A 24133-nucleotide genomic window follows, 5' to 3' on the forward strand; every position below is an offset into this window, starting at 1 on the left:
AAAAAAAAAAAAAAAAAAAAAAAAAAAAATTAAGTGACCGTTGATTGTCAGTTTAATTTCTCAAGTTAAAGTCTCAAGTCCCTACTCATGCTAAATTTTGCTCGTTTTGAGCTTGAATAGGTTTTTTATTGCAATTTCTGTTCGTTTTGAGTTTCATTGATTTATTGATAGTGATTTGTGGTAACATACACTTGGAAGATTATTTGACTTTATTTTTGCTCATTCTTGGCTTAATGGAGCGTCTAACCACAATATGTACTTTTGTGAATATTTTGGTTAGCATCATGATTCAATTCAATTCAATTTATTCAAAAAAAAAAAAAAAAAAAAAATAACACCAATAATAATGAAGATCCTGGAAGCGAACTTGTTGAAGACCATAACAACAAAAAATTGAAAATGTAGAAGAGAGAAAAAAAAGAAAAGAGAAAACATGGGTAATTAAAGCAAATTGAATAAGAATTTAGAGAATTATAATATCAAAATTTTAGTACATTGTTATACAGCGTGCGAAAACTTGTGGATAGCTCGACAATGGAGGGTATTATATTCCATTGAAGTATAGATTTATAAAGGGGGGAGCATGGCATGGGATCATTAGCGTGGGATTAATGTGAATGTTGTTTATATTCTTTCGAAGAGCATGCTAAATATTTTTTTCTTTCGTTTTTTAGATGTTGCCAACTTTCAGACATTCTTTAACTTCAGTGAAACAAAAAATCTGATGTCAAATTTTTGCATATACCACGTAAATGCGCCTGGACAAGAAGAAGGAGCTGAAACTCTGCCCGAAGGGTAGGCCCCTCTCCCTCTCTCTTTGTCACTCTCTTAGTTTTTCTAGCCCCCTTCCCAGCTCGTTTTTCTTTATTTGTCTTTTGCTAGCAATACACTCTTCAGTGCTTGTCTCTAATGTGCCTAATAAATAAGCGTAATGTCTATAAGTTAAAATCTATAAAATCTATAAGTTTTAAAATCTAAAGTGTAAATATAAATCTATAAGTCTGAAAATCTAAGTTCAAATCAAAATTTATAAAATCGATATAATATGGTTATTCTAGAAATTCCTATGGAAGACTCTTAGTATGTTCTCACGTTTAAAGTGTCCAAAAACTGTTATTGCGAAATATCCAACTTTCACAATGCGCAAGTAATTTATCATGCTAAGAGGCTAAGTCAAGTTACGTTAAGTATACATTACGTTAAGAATCATATTCATAGCATATTCATAAGTTTAAAGTGTTCGAAAACTATTTCTGCGAAATAAGCGGCTTTCTCATTGCTTACGTGATTTTCCATACTAAGGGGTTAAGTCACGTTACGTTAAGTATAATATGTTAAACTCAAACCAATGATTTACTCCAGTTTAGCGTAAAATCCATAAAATTATCATAATCATCAACTTAACTCATCCGAAGCGAACTGTTCAAAAACTAAAAATGTGGAATGACTCCAGATCTGATTAAACTTGAAAGGCTTTCTCTGAACAGTATATTAATTTATTTTGAAAATGTGTTATTTGAAATTTGAAATTTTAAATTTATTAAATTTAAATTTAATATTAATTTTAAATTTATAGAAATTACAATTTTAAATTTAAATTTATTAAAATTTTTTAAAAATTTATTAAAAATTTTTAAATTTATAAAAAATTTATTAAATTTATTGAAATTTTAAATTTATTAAAAATTCCATTTTCTTGCCGCTATACTTCTATACAGCTTAATCTCGGTGAATGTGACTTCTATGCAGCTTAATTTAAAGCTCTAATTAGTGCTTGAGTCTACTTGGCACTGCCTACGCCGCGGACAAAATTATCCAGTAAGATCACATATAAAACGAATTGAAAATATGGAAAAACGGGTGTAATATTTTAAATAAGACAGAAGACCAAAGAAAATCACATAACTTAGCATGAAGTTTTGAGATGTGCTATTTTGAAAGGTTCAACGATGTACTGCGAAAGAATCAATAGTTGTACAGAATTAGGGGGGGGGGGATATATAATTAGAAGACCCTGGCATCATTCAATAGCATTTGTGCTGCCGAAAGTTTTTTTTTATATAATTGTTACAAGTTTTTGAACGAATTCTTCCATAAACCATATTATAAATTCTAAAAAAAAGAAAAAAAAGTGCATAACATTTTACTGAACCTGAAATTGCGAAAGTTTCTTTAAGCTTTCGCAATCGAGGACAGTTTCCATGGCTACATGCAAAGAATCTTCGATCTGGAGAAACATTGGGAAACATCGAGCTAATCATGAAAAGAATATTCGCTCATTCTGAAATCATTGTTGTTTTGCTAGGTGTGTCTAGGTACTAGAACCTGAAACTAGCATCATATTCATGAAAGCATATTCTCCGTTTCAGCTTAGGTCTTTTCCACTGAGAAACAGGGTTGTGACCTCATAATCTGGACTGTAAATATGCTGTTCCTCTAATAGTCTAAATTATAATAATAATAATAATTATTATTTATTTCTTACCCACTCACAAAAGGGAAGAAGTGGAGAACGTGGAGAAAAAACAAGAAACTACAAATAACACAAAGAACACAAAAACAAAAAACACAATACAAGAAAAAGAAATAACAGTTTAGCAAAAGAGGCTGATAAGATGATTGTCAGGACCAAGACAGATTGGCGCTTCATCAATTAAATTTGAACTTGGTTTTTCCACTGAGAGAACAATATCCGTTGCCTGATCATTACTAATTAACCTTCGATTCCGAAATGATCGTGGTAAATAAAGTTAGAACTTACAATATCGATAGTAATTCGTCTTAACCCTCTTTACGTCACCTTTATTCAAAAGCATATAAAACCCAGCACAAAATAATGCAGAATGGTCGGAGAAACTTGAGTACAGCTTTGTATGTGCTTGTCACCAGAAATGTCCACGATTTCCAATAATTTTAGAATACCCCAGTTTAAGCTTAAATTGAACATCCCGAATTGTCTGAAAACGAAAAGAACTTGGAGAAATGAAAACAGAAATCCCAAGCCATCGAAAAGAAGTGACTTGTGGTACGGATAAAGAACTGCAATCCAGAGGATGAGACGAACTAACCCCATTAAATATAAGAAATTCATCTACGTTTAACAATAATCCAATTCTTGCAAACGCATCAGCGACGGATCGGACAGAACGTGCTAAACCGGCCTCAGTTCGGCTAATACAAAGCAATTCGTCAGCATAAGCTAAGTATGATGCGTCTGTGAATCCTGTAAAATAAGAACTACGTATGCCAGACAAAGCATTTTCAATGGAAGCATTATAGGTATGAAGAGAGATAACTCCCCCCTGACTAACTCCACACTTGACTGGTATATGTCCAAAGAATTCGCCATTTTCTGACTTTATTCTTGAATAAGAATTTGAATACCAAAACTTCAAAACCAGAATCACAGACGCATTCACAACAAGTTGACTAAGAGCATACCAAGCTTGAGCATGGCAAACACTATCGAATCCTTTAGATATATCAAGGGTGCAAAAATGAAGACTATAACTACTCCGAGTGGCTTCCTTAACAAGCTGCGCTAAAACACGATGAACATGTCGACATAACATGTCGACAGTTCAGACCTGACCTGACCTGAAGCCGAACTGGTTAGTCGAATAATTAACAAATTCACCGATATGTGGAAGTAGAACATACTCAAATAATTTACTTAATATACAGGTGACGGTAATCGGCCTGTACGACTTACACCAATTTAGATTTTTTTTTTTTCCCCTTCTTTAATATAGAAGTAACACTTCCACATAAAAGTTAATCAGGAACAATAGATCTTGAAAGGCACATCTGGAATTATAACTGAAGATGCGATAGAAGTTTAACTGATTCCGGAGGTCAGCTTTATGAAAAGGTTGTTGTTGATAATCTAGATTGTGAAATGCTGTTGTACTGATGACCGGGATTGGGAATTTACAATGTAGATTGGGAATAATGCGACAAATTAGCTCGAAAAAATATTAAAAATTCAGATTACGGATTTTGCTGGGTCGTGGGTGACGTTCATGAATTTTTCTGTTCTACAGTTTGCAATTCAACAATCCAACGATTTATAAATTTTATTGTTCCATCGATAATTCTGAATATGTTTTAATAATCTGGTTTTCCAGTGGTATAATCACTTGTAAGAAAGCTACCCTGTTGGTTTATTTTAGCTTCTGGGTTATATTAGATGCTACTGCGCCAAATGAATGGGAGATGTTCTGTTATTTGCGTATGAAGAATGACAAATTGCCAAAATCGAGCTAGTCGACCAACAATGAGGACCGCACGAAAAGCAGATCGTCTTTAGATGGGGTGGAATGTTGTAAGGAAATACTTAAGGGAAATTGTAGCTTTTTGCGAGGATGTAAAGAGGGGGACTGAATAGTTTGGGATGGAGGAGGCGTGTTTGTAGCTGTGTTGACCCTCGGCGGCTTGATTCTGCTGTGAGTTGTTAGTAGTATTTGTGGTAATAATACCTTTCAGATTCCAAATTGACATGTTTGTGGATGCCGAAAGTAGGAGTGGTTTTAGGTTCCAGTATCACTTTTGTGGGGATGTCTGTGGAAGAGGCAGATTTTTTTTTTAATGAATTGCCTTAATATCAGATCATGATGAACTATTACTGCTAAGACCTATAATCGTTTCTCCGAAAGTATTTTAAAATTATGTCAAATACATCGAGCTATCTTTAACACTTCGACAAATTAAACCACTGCGTAATTTAGAAGCACTTGATAAATAATTTAGAGCCTATTTCTAATTGTACTGTTGTCTGAAATGTGACCGCATCATTTTTTACGAATTTTGCCGAAAAATCGTTTTGACCATTATCCAAAATGGTTGTATTTATGTCTAGAAGTTGGATTTGGTCGTGTCCTAATTATGATTACTTGCCCTACAACTTATTGCAGCACCTAACCACCTGATGCCAACGCAGCTGCGAAAGTTACTCCTTTATCTCACTCTGTTCTATTGTACAAATCATGCAAATTCTTAGTAGTTGGCGTCAAAATTGTGATTACTTGCCCAGATTCGCGTCCTAATTGTGATTACTTGCCCCGCAACTTATTGCAGCACCTAACCACCTGATGCCAACACAGCTGCGAAAGTTAATCCTTTATCTCACTTTGTTCTATTGTGCAAATCATGCAAATTCTAAGTAGTTGGCGTCCTAATTATGATTACTTGCCCAAAGTTGCGTCCTAATTCACGTCCTAATTGTGATTACTTGCCCTACAACTTATTGAAGCACCTAACCACCTGATGCCAACTGAGCTGCGAAAGTTACTCATTTATCTAATTCTGTTCTATTGTACAAATCATGCAAATTCTAAGTAGTTGGCGTCCTAGTTGTGATTACTTGCCCAGATTCACGTGCTAATTCACCATCCTAATTGTGATTACTTGCCTTACAGCTTATAGCAGCACCAAACCACATGATGCCAACAGAGCTGCGAAAGTTCCTCCTTTATCTAACTCTGTTCTATTGTACAAATCATGCAAATTCTAAGTAGTTGGCGTCCTAATTGTGATTACTAATTCACTTTATCTGTTCAAATACATCGAGCTATATTTAACACTTCGACAAATTAAACCACTGCGTAATTTAGAAGCACTTGATAAATAATTTATAGCTTATTTCTAAGCCGTCGAAAATTGTACTGTTGCCTGAAATATGACCGCATCATTTTTTACGAATTTTGCCGAAAAATCGTTTTAACCATTATCCAAAATGGTTGTATTTATGTCTAGAAGTTGTATTCGGTCGCGCCCTAATTATGATTACTCGCCCTACAACTTATTGCAGCACCTAACCACCTGATGCCAACACAGCTGCGAAAGTTACTCATTTATCTAACTCTGTTGTATTGTACAAATCATGCAAATTCTAAGTAGTTGGCGTCCTAGTTGTGATTACTTGCCCAGATTCGCGTGCTAATTCACGTCCTAATTGTGATTACTTGCCCTACAGCTTATTGCAACACCTAATCACCTGAAGCCAACACAGCTGCGAAAGTTACTCATTTATCTAACTCTGTTTTATTGTACAAATCATGCAAATTCTAAGTAGTTGGCGTCCTAGTTGTGATTACTTGCCCAAATTCGCGTCCTAAATCACGTCCTAATTCTTATTAATTGCCCTTCAACTTATTGCAGCACCTAACCAGATGATTCCAACACAGCTGCGAAAGTTACTCCTTTATCTCACTTTGTTCTATTGCACAAATCATGCAATTCTAAGTAGTTGGCGTCCTAGTTGTGATTACTTACCCAAATTCGTGTCCTAATCCACGTCCTAATTGTAATTACTTGCCCTACAACTTATTACAGGACCTAACCACCTGATGCCAACACAGCTGCAAAAGTTACTCCTTTATCTAACTCTGTTCTGTTGTACAAATCATGCAAATTTTAAGTAATTGGCGTCCTAGTTGTGATTACTTGCCCAACCTATTGCAGCACCTAACCACCTGATGCCTACACAGCTCGAAAGTTACTCCTTTATCTAACTCTGTTCTATTGTACAAATCATGCAAACTCTAATTACTTGGCGTCCTAGTTGTGTTTACTTGCCCAAATTCGCGTCCTAATTCACGTCCTAATTGTTATTTCTTGCCCTTAAACTTATTGCAGCACCTAACCACCTGATGCCAACACAGCTGCGAAAGTTACTCCTTTATTCACTTTGTTCTATTGTACAAATCATGCAAATTCTAAGTAGTTGGCGTCCTAGTTGTGATTACTTACCTAAGTTCGTGTCCTTAATCCACGTCCTAATTGTAATTACTTGCCCTACAACTTATTACAGGACCTAACCACCTGATGCCAACACAGCTGCGAAAGTTACTCCTTTATCTAACTCTGTTCTGTTGTACAAATCATGCAAATTTTAAGTAATTGGCGTCCTAGTTGTGATTACTTGCCCAACCTATTGCAGCACCTAACCACCTGATGCCTACACAGCTCGAAAGTTACTCCTTTATCTAACTCTGTTCTATTGTACAAATCATGCAAACTCTAATTACTTGGCGTCCTAATTGTGTTTACTTGCCCAAATTCGCGTCCTAATTCACGTCCTAATTGTTATTACTTGCCCTTCAACTTATTGCAGCACCTAACCACCTGATGCCAACACAGCTGCGAAAGTTACTCCTTTATTCACTTTGTTCTATTGTACAATTCATGCAAATTCTAAGTAGTTGGCGTCCTAGTTGTGATTACTTGCCCAACTTATTGCAGCACCTAACCACCTGATGCCAACACAGCTGCGAAAGTTACTCCTTTATCTCACTTTGTTCTATTGTACAAATCATGCAAATTTTAAGTAATTGGCGTCCTAGTTGTGATTACTTGCCCAACTTATTGCAGCACCTAACCACCTGATGCCAACACAGCTGCGAAAGTTACTCCTTTATCTAACTCTGTTCTATTGTACAAATCATGCAAATTTTAAGTAATTTGCGTCCTAGTTGTGATTACTTGCCCAACTTATTGCAGCACCTAACCACCTAATGCCAACACAGCTGGGAAAGTTACTCCTTTATCTAACTCTGTTCTATTGTACAGTTCATGCAAATTCTAAGTAGTTGGCGTCCTAGTTGTGATTACTTACCCAAATTCGTGTCCTAATCCACGTCCTAATTGTAATTACTTGCCCTACAACTTATTGCAACACCTAACCACCTGATGCCAACACAGCTGTGAAAGTTACGCCTTTATCTAACTCTGTTCTATTGTACAAATCATGCAAATTTTAAGTAATTGACGTCCTAGTTGTGATTACTTGCCCAACTTATTGCAGCACCTAACCACCTGATGCCAACACAGCTGCGAAAGTTACTCCTTTATCTAACTCTGTTCTATCGTACAAATCATGCAAACTCTAAGTACTTCGCGTCCTAATTGTGATTACTTGCCCAAATTTGCGTCCTAATTCACGTCCTAATTGTTATTACTTGCCCTTCAACTTATTGCAGCACCTAACCACCTGATGCCAACACAGCTGCGAAAGTTACTCCTTTTTCTAACTCTGTTCTATTGTACAAATCATGCAAATTTTAAGTAATTTCCGTCCTAGTTGTGATTACTTGCCCAACTTAAACTTATTGCAGCACCTAACCACCTGATGCCAACACAGCTGCGAAAGTTACTCCTTTATCTAACTCTGTTCTATTGTACAAATCATGCAAATTTTAAGTAATTGGCGTCCTAGTTGTGATTACTTGCCCAACTTACTGCAGGACCTAACCACCTGATGCCAACACAGCTGCGAAAGTTACTCCTTTATCTAACTCTGTTCTATTGTACAAATCATGCAAATTCTAAGTAGTTGGCGTCCTAGTTGTGATTACTTGCCCAAATTCGTGTCCTAATCCACGTCCTAATTGTAATTACTTGCCCTACAACTTATTGCAGCACCTAACCACCTGATACCAACACAGCTGCGAAAGCTACTCCTTTATCTAACTCTGTTCTATTGTACAGATCATGCAAACTCTAAGTACTTGGCGTCCTAATTGTGATTACTTGCCCAAATTCGCGTCCTAATTCACGTCCTAATTGTTATTACTTGCCTTTCAACTTATTGCAGCACCTAACCACCTGATGCCAACACAGCTTCGAAAGTTACTCCTTTATCTAACTCTGTTCTACTGTACAAATCATGCAAATTCTAAGTAATTGGCGTCCTAGTTGTGATTACTTGCCCAACTTATTGCAGCACCTAACCACCTGATGCCAACACAGCTGCGAAAGTTACTCCTTTATCTAACTCTGTTCTATTGTACAAATCATGCAAATTCTAAGTAATTGGCGTCCTAGTTGTGATTACTTGCCCAACCTATTGCAGCACCTAACCACCTGATGCCTACACAGCTCGAAAGTTACTCCTTTATCTAACTCTGTTCTATTGTACAAATCATGCAAACTCTAATTACTTGGCGTCCTAATTGTGATTACTTGCCCAAATTCGCGTCCTAATTCACGTTCTAATTGTGATTACTTGCCCTACAACTTATTGCTGCACCTAACTACCTGATGCCAACACAGCTGCGAAAGTTATTTCATCATCTCACTCTGTTCAGAAGGTGATTCCTCATTCCCTTGCAATAAGTTCAACTTTATTTAAAAAAAAAAGAATTCGTATCACATTTCCTTATCCCGTTTGAGAACATCCAGCTTGTGTTTGTCCTTAGATGGATTGCGAAAAATCAAAAATTTTGTTAATTGATCATCTTACGTCCATGACACATGACCTGACCATCTCATACTTTCTTTCACTATAGTCATGGGCAATGAGGGATGATCTATATTTTTCGTAAAGCCTGTCTCATGTTGTTTTACCGCGTAACAAGTAGTCAAGACTATGCTGAGAAAATATTTTTGGGAATTACCTAATACACCCCCTTTGACTACCCGCGTCCATGTTCCTTCGGCGTTTCGTGTAGGTGATTACCGCTCTCTCACCCGCGTATCTTGTCATGCTTGACGGCTTTTATTGACGTGGCTGCTAGTATCCTAAGCCTAGTTTAATGAATTATCTTCCTAATACTGAGTTTTTGGTGCTTATCGGTTATATAATATACACTCGGGAAGTGAAGTTCGATTAATGCTAATGAAATAAAACAGGATATGATGAATATATAATAGTTTAGAAACAAAGTTGGGCTATATATTTGCATATTGGGGGGGGGGTAAAGCATAGCATATATTAAGTACGTAAACTAACCATTGCTGTATTTAATACCCAAAATCCACCCCCCTAGTGTGCAAATATATAGTCCAAATTTGTTCACGTAAACCAAACCAAAATACAAACTTAATACTTAAATAAAATATAGTTACAATTTATTTGCAACCAAACCAAAGCTAATTGTGCTGTATAAAGAAGTTGTTGAACCAGTTTTTTGTGTCGTTAAAGAAGTTGCTGGACCAGTTTCTTGTGTCATTAAAGAAGTTGCTGCACCAGTTTCTTGTGTCATGCTCGCATCATTCGCGATCAAAATCGTATAATGTCTATTATGTAACCGATAAGTAAAGAGTTTTTTAGACACGCGAAAATTCTCCCCATCTTGGCTATTCTACTTTAATGATCGTCACTAAATCCGCCTTCCTTTCTAATAAGGCTACTTATGTATGTGAAGGTATCAACTTGGTCACTTTATTCATTATTTGACACCATTTTCTTCCTCATTAAATATACATGTAAGAGACTTGGGTATGGTAACAGCAATTTTCAAACCTATTCTGGCACCTTACACTCTAAACACCTCCAAATATTTAAGAGGCTTGGGTATGGTATCAGCAATTTTCAAATCTTTTCTGGTACCTTACTCTCTAAACACCTGCAAAAACTTAAGAGGCTTGGGTATGGTAACAGCAATCTTCGAACCTATCCGGCATCTTACACTCTAAACACCTCCAAAAGTTTAAGAGGCTTGGGTATGGTAACAGCAATTTTCAAATCTTTTCTGGCACATTACACTCTAAACACCTGCAAAAATTTAAGAGGCTTGGGTATGGTAACAGCAATTTTCGAACCTATCCGGCATCTTACACTCTAAACACCTCCAAAAGTTTAAGAGGTTTGGGTATGGTATCAGCAATTTTCAAATTTTTTTCTGGTACCTTACACTCTAAACACCTGTAAAAATTTAAGAGGCTTGGGTATGGTAACATCAATTTTCAAACCTATCCGGCATCTTACACTCTAAACACCTCCAAAAATTTAAGAGGCTTGGGTATGGTATCAGCAATTTTCAAATCTTTTCTGGTACCTTACAATCTAAACACCTGCAAAAACTTAAGAGGTTTGGGTATGGTAACAGCAATTTTCGAACCTATTCGGCATCTTACACTCTAAACACCTCCAAAAATTAAGAGGGTTGGGTATGGTATCAGCAATTTTCAAACCTATTCTGGCACCTTACACTCTAAACACTTCCAAATATTTAAGAGGCTTGGGTATGGTATCAGCAATTTTCAAATCTTTTCTGGTACCTTACACTCTAAACACCTGCAAAAACTTAAGAGGCTTGGGTATGGTAACAGCAATTTTCGAACCTATCCGTCATCTTACACTCTAAACACCTCCAAAAATTTAAGAGGCTTGGGTATGGTATCAGCAATTTTCAAATCTTTTCTGGCACCTTACACTCTAAACACCTGCAAAAATTTAAGAGGCTTGGGTATGGTAACATCAATTTTCCAACCTACCCGGTATCTTACACTCTAAAATACCTCCAAAAATTTAAGAGGCTTGGGTATGGTATCAGCAATTTTTAAATCTTTTCTGGCACCTTACACTCTAAACACCTGCAAAAATTAAGAGGCTTGGGTATGGTAACATCAGTTTTCAAACCTATCCGGCATCTTACACTCTAAACACCTCCAAAAGTTTAAGAGGCTTGGGTATAGTATCAGCAATTTTCAAATCTTTTCTGGTACCTTACACTCTAAACACCTGCAAAAACTTAAGATGCTTGGGTATGGTAACAGCAATTTTCGAACCTCTCCTGCATCTTACACTCTAAACACCTCCAAAAATTTAAGAGGCTTGGGTATGGTAACATCAATTTTCAAATCTTTTCTTGCACCTTACACTCTAAACACCTCCAAAAATAGGCTCCATTTGCGCTCCATTCAAAACTATGCTCCATTTGCGGTTGGGGGAAGGGCAATGATTGATTCGGCCTCGCTACCTCTACCATGCATTTTTTCAGCTGTCAGACTTCTCCTTCCATTGCTATGTCCTCCAGCTTAACAATAATATTATGAAATATCTCAAGTCAATGTATAATCCTTGCTGGACATTCCTCTATTAGATGCCTCATGTTTCCACTGTGGCCATCTTGCACTTTTGGCATAATGGGGATTTAGCCTGCCCTATTCGGGAAAAATATTTTCCAGAATTTCCAATTTCTTTTCCAATGGCATTTATAACCAGTCTTGTCTCAGACCTTCTAAGTCATAGAAAATGTAATGGGGTTGGCCCCTCTGGAAATTTGGGACTATAAAGTAATTATAAGGAAAGCAAAGGAAAGAGAGTAGAATAGGGGAAAACCATGGAAAAAATGTGTTTTGCCCCATTGTTGGCTGTCTCCAATAGATTTTCACCATTAATAAGAAGATAAAAGTTTTAATGTGTGATTGAGGGACCCCTTTCGAGTTTTCCACAAACATTTTCTTTATGATTTGGTTGGAGCAACCAAAAAAAGATCCAAATTGTTAAGTGGTTTCAAAATCCAAATGCTAGGGTGGCTTGGGCATGGTAACAGCAATTTTCAAACCTGTTCTGGGCCTTTACACTTTAAACACCTGCAAAAATGCTTGTAATTTCACCTAGGAAACACATATCATCTGCCTAATTTAAGTCTAGGAAATGCAATGTCATATTTTTCCACAGCCTTGATTGCGTTGCTTAGGAGACGATCCGTGAGAATAATTCATTTAAACGGCGAAAAAACGCAGCTCTTCTGAACTTTTAATTCCGCACCGGACCAACAGCAATTCATACTACCTATCTTAAGCCGAAGCACTTCATCTTATTTATCTGACATGCTACATAGTGATAGTTACCTTACTAGAACTTCTTTGTCTACAAATCCAAATGCCTGTTCATAATCAAAACCTGTTTATGTTTTGTATAATACTTGATTTTACAAAGCAAAAGACTGAATTCAAAAGACGTTCTAGTTTTTATGGAGTTAGTATTTACCATATTTGAAGTTCCAATGTATTATGTCATTGCTGGAAGATGTTCTTTGAAGCCAACCTGACTCTTATACATAATAATGGTAGATGGTAATAAGATATATGGTATGGTGATGGTAGATGTAGATGGTAGATGGTAAGAAGCTCTAGATCTACATGGTAGATGGTAACAAGCCTTTGCTGGAAGATATTCTTTGAGACCAACCTGACTCTTATACATAATAATGGTGGATTGTAATAAGATAGATGGTATGATGATGGTAGATCTAGATGGTATGATGATGGTAGATCTAGATGGTAGATGGTAAGAAATTCTAGATCTAGATGGTAGATGGTAATAAGCCTTTGCTGGAAGATATTCTTTGAAGCCAACCTGACTCTTATACATAATAATGGTAGATGGTAACAAGTTAGATGATATGATGATGGTAGATGTAGATGATAGATGGTAAGAAGCTCTAGATCTAGATGGTAGATGGTATAACCCTCTGCTGGAAGATATTCTTTGAGACCAATCTGACTCTTATACATAATAATGGTAGATGGTAATAAGATAAATGGTATGATGATGGTAGATGTAGATGGTAGATGGTAAGAAGCTCTAGATCTAGATGGTAGATGGTAATAAGCCTTTGCTGGAAGATATTCTTTGTGACCAACCTGACTCTTATACATAATAATGGTAGATGGTAATAAGCTTACCGGATGTCAGCTATGGATGTAAGATCTTGATTTTGTTTAAACGATAATTTCGTTTGATTTTGTTTAAAATCGATAATTTTAAACAAAATCAAGACCTGACATCCATAGCTTAGGTAAGTTTATTACCATTTACCATTATTTTGCTGAAAGAAGTGTGCAGACAGGCAGAGTACTAGGGCATAAGTTCAAAAATTAACTTGCCGTTTTTTTTCGAGACAGAATAATTATTCTTTAGGTACTCCATATAAGTAGTGATGTGTAAAATGTGCGTAGGATTGGTACATTTATGACAGTTGGATTGCGAATCTATCATGGAATTCTTGTCTGTTTGTCAAATCAACACAGGGCCACCATTCGGAAAGCGGGACTCTTAAAGCTAAATTCTGACAGAAAATGATACATTTTATAAAAAAAAACGATCATGTGACGTCGCTATCTGAATTCCAGTTTGTATGTTCTATTGAAAGCGGAATTTTCTGAAGTCTCCTAGAAAACAAATACTGATGCTTAAGTACCAAAGGATACCGATAGTTTGTTTTTGTGTTTTACTGCCTATCTGTTACAAGTATATGCACCACTATCTGCCGAATACCTCTGTTTGTCTAGCCAAAATGGTAAATATGGTGAAGCACGACACGGTCAGATTATTTACAGCGAAAGCTCGGTGCTGAGTATTTGGAAGACGTGGCGCTTCGGTAAATATGGTAAATACGGTAAATATGGTGAAGCACGACACGGTCAGATTATTTACAGTGAAAGCTCGGTGCTGAGTATTTGGAAGACGTGGCGCTTCGGTAAATATGGTAAATACGGTAAATATGGTGAAGCACGACACGGTCAGATTATTTACAGCGAAAGCTCGGTGCTGAGTATTTGGAAGACGTGGCGCTTCGGTAAATATGGTAAATACGGTAAATATGGTGAAGCACGACACGGTCAGATTATTTACAGCGAAAGCTCGGTGCTGAGTATTTGGAAGACGTGGCGCTTCGGTAAATATGGTAAATACGGTAAATATGGTGAAGCACGACACGGTCAGATTATTTACAGCGAAAGCTCGGTGCTGAGTATTTGGAAGACGTGGCGCTTCGGTAAATATGGTAAATACGGTAAATATGGTGAAGCACGACACGGTCAGATTATTTACAGCGAAAGCTCGGTGCTGAGTATTTGGAAGACGTGGCGCTTCGGTAAATATGGTAAATACGGTAAATATGGTGAAGCACGACACGGTCAGATTATTTACAGCAAAAGCTCGGTGCTGAGTATTTGGAAGACGTGGCGCTTCCACTCGAAGTGGGCTCCCAGGGAAGTTATTCCTGAAATTTGTAGTTTTTGTATTTTTTTTTAAGGGGCAACAGAAAGACTTCTAGAAAAAAAAAAAACTAGGTAAAGTTGATAAGTGGCAAAGTTGATGAGACCCCAAATTTCTTGCTGTTGACGTAATGAAAGATGTCAAAAGAAGGACCTGTGTAATTTGTAGTGTTGTCTGCTTTCTTCTTAGTCAATATATACTTACCATCTTACTTAGTCTTAGACTCTATAATCACGTCTTGGAGCTTGGTATGGTTCATAAATGAAGTGTTAATGATAACACTGGTATTCCAAAATAATCGACTAGTTTGTATTCGTTGCGGTAAATTAAAGCCTCGAAAAATGACAAATGACTGTAATTGCAACCATCAACTTTCTTTAAAGAAAATACTTTTGTCATCCCAAGCAAAGAGTAGTTGTCGGAAACAAAAACGTGGTCCCTTTTTCTTAGCTATTCGAAAGGCTATTATATCCCTGGAGGCTAGATGCAAACTGTGATTATTCTCGTTGGTTTCAAAAAGTTTTCTCTAGAGCCCCCTTTGTTTGGTTGATTAATGGAGCTTCAAAGGTTATTCTCTGTACTCAGTGTTTATTGTTCCAGCGTTGCCATACCACTTCTAAGGAAATTTTTTGTTTGTCCTCATGTTGACTGTGGCAAAGAGTTTATAAAATAAACAGAGCGTTAAGTAATTATATTTTTGTTATTTTTTTAGTGCAAACGAGTGCGCTTTTTCATCTCCTTGTCATGGATTGCCGTGGAAAATATGATTTAAGCTCTAATTTCTACGTATGGTTTAATAAAAAAAATCCCTAAAACTCCGTTCTTTTGGTTGATTTTATTGAGTGATTAAACCTTTATAAGTATTTCACTGCTAAATGTCTACAAACTAACACTACAAAGGAAAAAAAAAAAACAATGGAATAAAGGTCAATACACCTTCAAAGGCTATTCCCTTTGCTTGGTGTTCTCTTTGTTCGTTTTTCCACCTTTACCATACTGCTAGTCCTCATGTCGGCTCTGGTAAAGAGTTCATAAATTAGATGTAGTGCTGACCTGGAAGCTTTTTTTTTCTGCATGAGCACGTTTTTTCTTCTCACTAAGTGGGTTTTAATGTGATTTACAAGGAAAAAGTTGTATCTTACTAAAATCTCTATACAAGTAAAAAAAAAACGAAAAGTTTTTAGTTCGTCTGGAAGTTCAATAAAAACCAAGTGATTTTCTTCAATAATCTGTTGATTTTTGTGCTGGTTTAGTGATTTTTTTATTTTTATTAGGCAATGTAATAAATCTTTAGGGGTTCGTAACCCTGAGAATCACTGAAATCGGCTGGAACAGGTTACGGCTATTGGCATGCTGCCAATTCTAGAAACTTTTTATAGTTGTGTTTTTAGGCATAGGTTTTGAAATGTTTTGACCGTGTCGGAAAAAATCGTTTTCAAGTTCTCTGTGTTCAACCCAGAAAGACTTAAAGCGTTTTCATATTCAATCTTACGGGTTCCAAGAGTGTTGGACACGGTCTCCTCAAAATTATAATGCGCCAGAATAGCATGGTTGAACAATCAACCTGAGAAAACAATGGGTTCTGAGAAAACAATCGCCCGTGTTGAACACGATAATCTACATATGCGAACTCCGTGTTGGTTGTGGGTGTCCTGAAAGTAAAGCTTAGGCTGTACAAAGAGGGTGTGTGTTCTAGAATTCAACTAGATTATTTGTTACTGATTTCAGCTTAAAATGACCGATAACAACAATAAAGCCCTGAAAAAATCGACTTGGACGCGTAAATAAGCACCTTTACGCCATAACCAAACATTCCGATGACACAATTCACCATTTTATTACACCAGCATAGGTTTCCACCAGATGGTTACCATCTGGTAACCATGGTTACCATCAGTATATTAGAAGAAATAACCAGCAATTAATCTTCATTCAGAATTTTTTCTCCCTTGCTTGTTTTGTGGATTCCTTCATATTGGCCTTTAAAAGATTCAATTAATTGCTGTTAGCGGGGCGACTTTTAAGAGATATGGAAAGATATTGGGAATTTCATTGGGGCTCTGTAACTGAAGCTTTCAGAATAATAAGAATTCCTTCTCCAGTATGAAATAACAGTTGAAGCATATTTCTAGCTTTTGCCTTACATAGAAATAGAATGAAATCGAATATATGATAATGATTGCCTCGAACTTCTGGTCAATGTTTGATAGTTAAATATTTTCTTATTTAAATCCGTAGTAATTGCTGGCTAATAGTGAACGGTTTGGTCATCGAAGTTTGAATTATCATATTTAAGGTTATTTTCAGCTAAATTCATATTTAAAAGGGGCGTCAAAAAGGGGCAATGGACACGAAAAAAACTTTTTGCCCCCATGGCGCATTTTAGGCCTAATAATTCCTAAAAACTGTTATTTTCTAAGATTTTTTTTCTCTTGGTTGTTTAAAAATTATGATGTTTTTAGATCAGTATCACATTGTGTCAGTATTGCCATGCTAAACCATGATAATACATCAGCAAACTAATTAGTTAAATTTCACTGCGCTTTCGTCCTTGAAAATTCAAGCCTTAACAATCTCTTGGCTCCCAAAGACAACGACACTTTCAAAGGAAGACTGCTCCTTCTTAAGCTGTTTGGTGTTATATGTTTTTAGCTCTTTTTTTTACTGGTTTTTTGTCCACGTTTCCTTTTAATTGAATTTGGCGCCTGCTCCTATTAAAAGTTGAATAACTGCACATAGAGGTCTTTTCATTAAAATTGGATACCCGATTTTCCCTTTTTTAAGATGTAAATTTGGTTGTGCAAGTTTCCCCTTAGCCAATCAAAGTTGTTTGATTTAATTGTCTTGTCTTTGGTACTTTAAAGGGATTAGCTATCAGATTTGAAATTATGACCTTTTTCTGCCATCCTAGTTCTAATTGATTAGATTGCTCCTTGAACAATAAGTTTGCCTCCATGATAAAATGTCGGGCTGCTAGAAAAAGTCTGCCCCGTGTAAAACTGTTTCGTCCCTTAGGGTCTTAAAGAACCCTGGTTTAGAGCAGGGTTGTCAACCTGCGCACTTTTCGTGTGAAACGCACTCTTTTTTTACTTCGAGAGGATACGGAAAAGTAAAATAACGCTCTTTTTGGGTGTCAGTTTTCATTCGCTTTAAACATCAGTAGTTGACATATTCATCAAAACTGCATTTAACCCAATAAACAGGGTTGCCAACTTACACACTTTTGGTGTTAAATGCACTCTTTTTCACCTCAAAGCGGATTTAGCAGAGGGGATGCGCAAATTTTTTGACTTGCAGTCTTTTTTAGACAAAATCACTCTTTTTTGGCATTGATTTGCACTTTTTTAGAGTCGCCATTGGGCGACCCTGGTTTAAACTAAGGTAATAAGGATCTCTTGTTTGTCTAAGACAAAGAATGAACTCATTCAGAATGAAGCAGAACAGGAAAGGAAAGAAGAACTATGGAGAGTTTTCCTGCATTGGAACACGTTCCAATCTTCCGTCTGTTTTCCTCAATAACAATCAAGAGTGCTTGAAGAAATTGGCTGTTGTTCAGAGAAACTTGGAAATGGGTGTGAATCTTTTTGCTTTCTGCTAATTTTCTCGAAAAGTGGAAAGTAACCAAAATAGGAACATTCTAACCGGATTCCACCCAAAATTATAGCTGAGATAGGGTTTTGATTTAATCCAGCAAAACAAATCCTATTAGGTAAAGTGATAAAAATAATAACAGCATTGGCCAGCAAGCTTAAAATTTATCAAGTACCATACCTACTGTACCCGTACCAGACATGTACATTTGAAGATATGGGTTTTCGTGCCCTTGTCCTCCTGCTAACCTCGCGGTTGATCCCGATTTACCCTATGATTTTCGTTAAATTTCACCTGCTATATTGTGGAAATAGTTCATATCCCCGAAACATCAACCGTAACAAAGCCCGTGTACTAGAGGCACAACAACGATACCTGAAATACCCGAATACCCCTGCAATACTCTGTCGATACCCGTTAGGCTCTAGGGCCTACCCTAGAACCCAAGCTATGAAAGAAAATGGTGTCAGACATTCTCATTTGTTTCTCAATAATTAACCCATGATTGTCAGATATCCTTGTTTTGTGTCCATTTAGGCATACTTTTTCTGCAATTAGTCCCCCTTTTTCATTTTTGACAAAATCCAGACAGTAATGTTGGCAACCTCACCACGTACTATTTTTTCAATCCTTGTTCTTCTAAAATGAGAATCCGAAGTTGTTAAAAGAAATTGGCCCTTGTTCAGAATGGCTTGGAAACGATTGTAATTTCGCAATTTTCACGATTTATGAGTTCCCTCTCAATTTCTTCTGTAGTAAGTGATCGCAAAATTTAAAGAAAAAATACAAGTATAATAAAAAAATAATATAATAAAAATAGTATAATAAAAAATAATATAATATAAAAAAGCAAAAATAAAAAGAATAGTTTTCTCCGTAGCTCATGCAAAATCAGGCATTTGTTTAAAGAATCTGCTTAACTCATGGGTACTGGGAAATATGTAAAGAAAAAAAAAGTCACAATATAGGGCAATGTAGTATCTTATTTTCGGCTCTTTAGAGAAATCCAGTTGATCGCTATGTCTATACTTATTATATAAACAACAACAGTTTTCCACGAAGCAAGTTTTTCAAAGAAAAGTAAAGAGCGGCATTAAGCCTAAAATGAGGTGTAATAAAATCGCACTAGTCAAACGTAGAACAAACAAATTACTATTTACGAATAAATGAAACTTAAAACGAACAGATCTTAAACGAGTGAACAAACTCAAAACGAACAAAAATTACCAGAAATAAAAGTGGGGCTACAACACCCTTTAAGCCCACTAAAGGGTTGAGTATTATTTGGGCTTTACTGAAAATGATTTTTGTTTCAAACAATGCCCTTTTCTACAACAACAATGAAGCAAGGAAATCACAATGTTGTTAAAGTTTTACAAATAAATGCTGCCACAAATAAGAGTGAGGCTATCCCCCCCTCAAATCCAGATTTTTGATTCACACAAATAATAATGTACCTTTCCATCCACCCAAAAATCGACAGTAAAAACATTAAAATCTATTAAAAAAAACTGCTACTGATCGAAATTTTTGACTGAATACTCAATTTTGTCTAAATTATAATCCAACATTCTAATTCTTGAGTAAAAAAAAAAAACGGAAAAATACTTTACAATTATTCCTAATATTATATATAATAAGATAATATTATATAATGTAATATTATATTATTCCGAATAATAATCCAATAAATACTAAATCAATTTTAAAAAAAGATAATTTAATAAAAAAAATCTAAAAAAGAAGTTATCGCCCTTCCCCTTCTCAACAACTTTTCATATCCCCTTGGCCCTGGAACGTATCCTGAAATCTTTAGTTTATCGGAAAAATACTAGTTGGTGTCTCTTTGTTCTTTTTTGGGATGCCTTTGTCCCCAACCTCAAAACTTTTATTCGCATTAATGTTCCCGTGGCCCAAGAACTTGAAGGATTGGTTTTCAAGCCGTTAGGGAGAAAAGTTCGTTGTTCTTTTTTGGACTCTTATTTCAGACAAATTATTTTTCTTTCATGCATTGGCAATGAAATACACATAGCCCATAAGGATCAAATTGATCAAAAAAAAGTTCGTTGGCCAATTTTTGGGGGTCCCTAAACCCAAACCTGTTTTTATATTAAAACTCAAAACCAATTTGGCCCTTACGGATATAAACTTCAGAATGTTTTTCCAGACTGCTGGAATACAAGGGCCATTGAATTTGAAAAAGAAATATTTTAAAACAAGTTCAAGGCTCTTGCGTAAAGAACGAGGGCTGATGAAGGGTCAGCCCCCTCTCCATACATGAAATAGTTTTTGTTCCTTTTAAGTTTTAATATTGCTTCTTACACTCAGTTGAAAAAAATTGTTTTATTTTATTTTTTCAATCAAAGAAAAGGTCCATTCACAATGAGATTTTACTAATACCGGGAGCTAGTTAGTGCTGGTTTAATCCAATCAGGATATGCCATATGTCTTTCAGCCAATCAGAAATCCTATGAAAAATCTGATTGACTTAAATTCGTGTTAGTTAGATCTCTGTATTGTTAAAACCTCATAATGAATGGGTATAAAAAAACAACTTTGCGATCTGAAGCAAAAACTTTTTAAAGGCGTTAATTGATTGGGCTTGTAAAAAACTCATTCGGTTTATATTCATTTTCTAGATTTGTTCATCCCACAATGTGTGACAACGGATTTTAATGAAACTTGATATATAGAAAGATTTTGTGTCTCAGATGCTCCATTTTCAATTCGAATCGGATCCGGGGACATGGGGGTTTGTAGTGCGAAAACAGAAATCTTGGAAACCGGAAAACTTGGAAAACTCTTAGAGTGGAGAGATCGGGATGAAACTCAATGGGAATAATAAGCACAGGTTCTAGATATGTGATTGACATAATTGGAAAGGATCCGCTCTCTTTGGGGAATTGGGGGGGGGGGTGTCAATTCGGTAAAATTGAGGTATTTTTAACTTAAAAACAGGTGACTAGATCTTAACGAAATTTGTTATTCAGTGGAAAAGAGTGGAGAGATCGGGATGAAACTCAATGGGAATAATAAGCACAGGTTCTAGATATGTGATTGACATAATTGGAAAGGATCCGCTCTCTTTGGGGAATTGGGGGGGGGTGTCAATTCGGTAAAATTGAGGTATTTTTAACTTAAAAACAGGTGACTAGATCTTAACGAAATTTGATATTCAGGAGGAACTCAAGTCTCAGAGCTCTTACTACCAAATAATAGCTTATTTGGTTTATATTCATTTTCTAGATTTGTTTATCCCACAATGGATGAGCTGTCAGAACAGCTAATTGATGTAATGGCCCATTTCAATTTAAATAGGATCATCGGACTCGGAGCAGGAGTTGGTGCCAATATTTTAGCAAGATTTGCTATTAATTACCCAGAAAAGGTAAGCATGAGCGTAAAATAGATATTTTAAAGTCATTTATTGGAAAAAATTCAACTCCAGTCTGGTACCGGCGCCAGTACCAACGTTTAAGCTGGCTTTGTTATTAATTACCCACAAAAGCTTAGCATCGGTTTAAAACAGATATTTTAAAGTTTATTTATTAGAAAAATCGGAAGGTGTCAGTACGAATATTTTTACCATATTTGTTATTTAGCCCCCTGAAGGGAATCTTTATTGTAAAACAGATTTACTCTAAAGCTTAATGTAGACACAATTAAATGCCGACCGGCATTAAGCCTCTGATTTTCCTTTTAAACCAGTCTATTGATTCTTAGAATTTTGCTATAGCTCATGCCATATGAGCTCTTGGCTCTTCCGACCTCGTCTCAAGTGCTATATGAGCTCTTAGCTCTTGTTAGGATTAGAACACGGAAATGCAATGGGCAACTTTCCTAAAAAGCAAAAAAAAAAAAAATCCAGAACACCATTATTTGGTCAAGTAACTCTTCATAAAAACATTACACAAGAACTGTGGCTAATGGAAGAAACTCAATTTCATATTTAGAAAGGAAATTTTTTCAAAGAGGGTGCAATGATTTTTCCCATTTTTTTTTAATGAAAATACAAAAAAAAACATCTTTCAAAAATCTAATAAGGGTAAATGCCCCCCCCCCTCTCAATTGACTCCCCTGTCAAAAAAGTTTAAAAGTACGTTGCGTCAAAAATTATTGGTGCGTTAAGAAATTTGATTATATGTTTTTTAGGATTAGAACACGAAAATGCAACAGACACCTTTCCTAAAAGCCAAAAAAAAAAAAAAAATCCAGAACACCATTATATGGTCAAGTAACTCTTCATAAAAACATTACACAAGAACTGTGGCTAATGGAAGAAACTCAATTTCATATTCAGAAAGGAAATTTTTTCAAAGAGGGTGCAATGATTTTTCCCATTTTTTTTTTAATGAAAATACAAAAAAAAAATCTTTCAAAAATCTAATACGGGTAAATGCCCCCCCTCTTAATTGACTCTCCTGTCAAAAAGGTTTAAAAGTTCGTTGCGTCAAAAATTATTGGTGCGTTAAGAAATCTGATTATATGTTTTTTAGGATTAGAATTCGAAAATGCACTAGTCAACTTTCCTAAAAGCCAAAAAAACAAAACAAAAAATCCAGAACACCATTATTTGGTCAAGTAACTCTTCATAAGATCATTACGCAAGAACTGTGGCAATGGAAGAAATTCAATTTCATATCCAGAAAGGAAATTTTCTCGAAGGGGGGGGGGGGGGGGGTACAGTGATTTTTCCGATTTATTTTTGTGAAGATCCAAAAAAACTTCTTTCAAAATATAATAAGGGTTATTATCCCCACTCCAATTGACTCCCCTGTCAAAAAGCTTGGAAAAATCGTTGCTTAGCAATTACTCGTGCGCTAAAAAATCTGATTAATTTTTCTAGGATTAGAACACAAATGTAATTTACAACTCCCCCCCCCCCCCCCCGAAAAAGAAAAATAGAACACCGCTATTTGGTAAAGTAAGGCTTCATGAAATCGTTATGCAATAGCATTGGCCAATGGAAGGATCCCAATTTCATATTCAAAAAGGAACCTTTCTCGAAACAAAAACTGTTTTGCCCAATACTATCTTCATCAGAAAATTATAGACAGAAGTGCTTATCAAAACATTTTCTCCAGTGATCATTTCCCATGTGGAGTGATCTTCCAGCAAAGGTTATCTCTATGGAGATATCTTCTTCGAAAGGAATTCAAACCGCTTGTACTGAAGAGTGGTGATAAATGATAAATGCCAAGGATAACGTCTTATATCAAGTTTACGACCAGGCAACTTTTGCAGAAAATACAAAAAAACTGCGAACATTTGAAAAAATGAAGGAATGATTTTTTTTCTAATGAATTTATTTTCCCAACTCAGTACAATACAACACTCCAAGAATTTGTTATAATAGAATTGTAAATTTCCTCCATTTTTAGTGGGTTTATTAGGCTAGCTCCAAAAACCCTTGTTAGGCCTTCGATAACTAATCAAAACAGCACTCAACAAAGACAGGGCAAGGTCTAAAGAGGTTCACGAGAAACTCAAAAGGGGGAACACTCACCCTAAGGCTAGTTGAAAGGACCCTTGCTGTCCCAAAATAGTGCTATGAAAATGTGCCTTGTTGACCTCACAAGAAAAATTGGCCGTGATTGCCTGTAGTCATGCGATTGATCAAGTTGACAGGTCATTCTACGCTGAAGTTGATTTCCTTTTGAAGATTTGTATTGGAATGCAAAAATTGTTTAGATGAGCGACTCAATTCCAAGGGGGGGGGGGACATTGCCCAATATGGAATAAATCACATGGGTTGAAATCGGGTATGTTACGCGACCTAAAAGAGAGGGGAATTATTTCTTAGAAATTTCC

At 36.0% G+C, this 24133-nt stretch overlaps 1 protein-coding gene across 19 annotated transcripts in view; it reads left to right on the forward strand.

The window, feature by feature from the left end:
* Window positions 1–24133, forward strand: part of LOC136027968 (protein NDRG3-like) — a 221938-nt gene that overhangs the window by 106202 nt on the left and 91603 nt on the right. For all 19 annotated transcript variants that reach the window (XR_010617712.1, XM_065705449.1, XM_065705450.1 and 16 more), the window contains 2 exons: window positions 675–795; window positions 21569–21710. Coding sequence is in view for 18 of the 19 variants with exons in the window: in XM_065705449.1 (XP_065561521.1) it covers window positions 675–795; window positions 21569–21710 (263 nt within the window). In the remaining variant the exon portion in view is untranslated. The remainder of the gene's footprint in view (window positions 1–674; window positions 796–21568; window positions 21711–24133) is intronic.

This window comes from Artemia franciscana, chromosome 6 (genome assembly GCF_032884065.1).
Source record: "Artemia franciscana chromosome 6, ASM3288406v1, whole genome shotgun sequence".
Taxonomy (NCBI): domain Eukaryota; kingdom Metazoa; phylum Arthropoda; class Branchiopoda; order Anostraca; family Artemiidae; genus Artemia; species Artemia franciscana.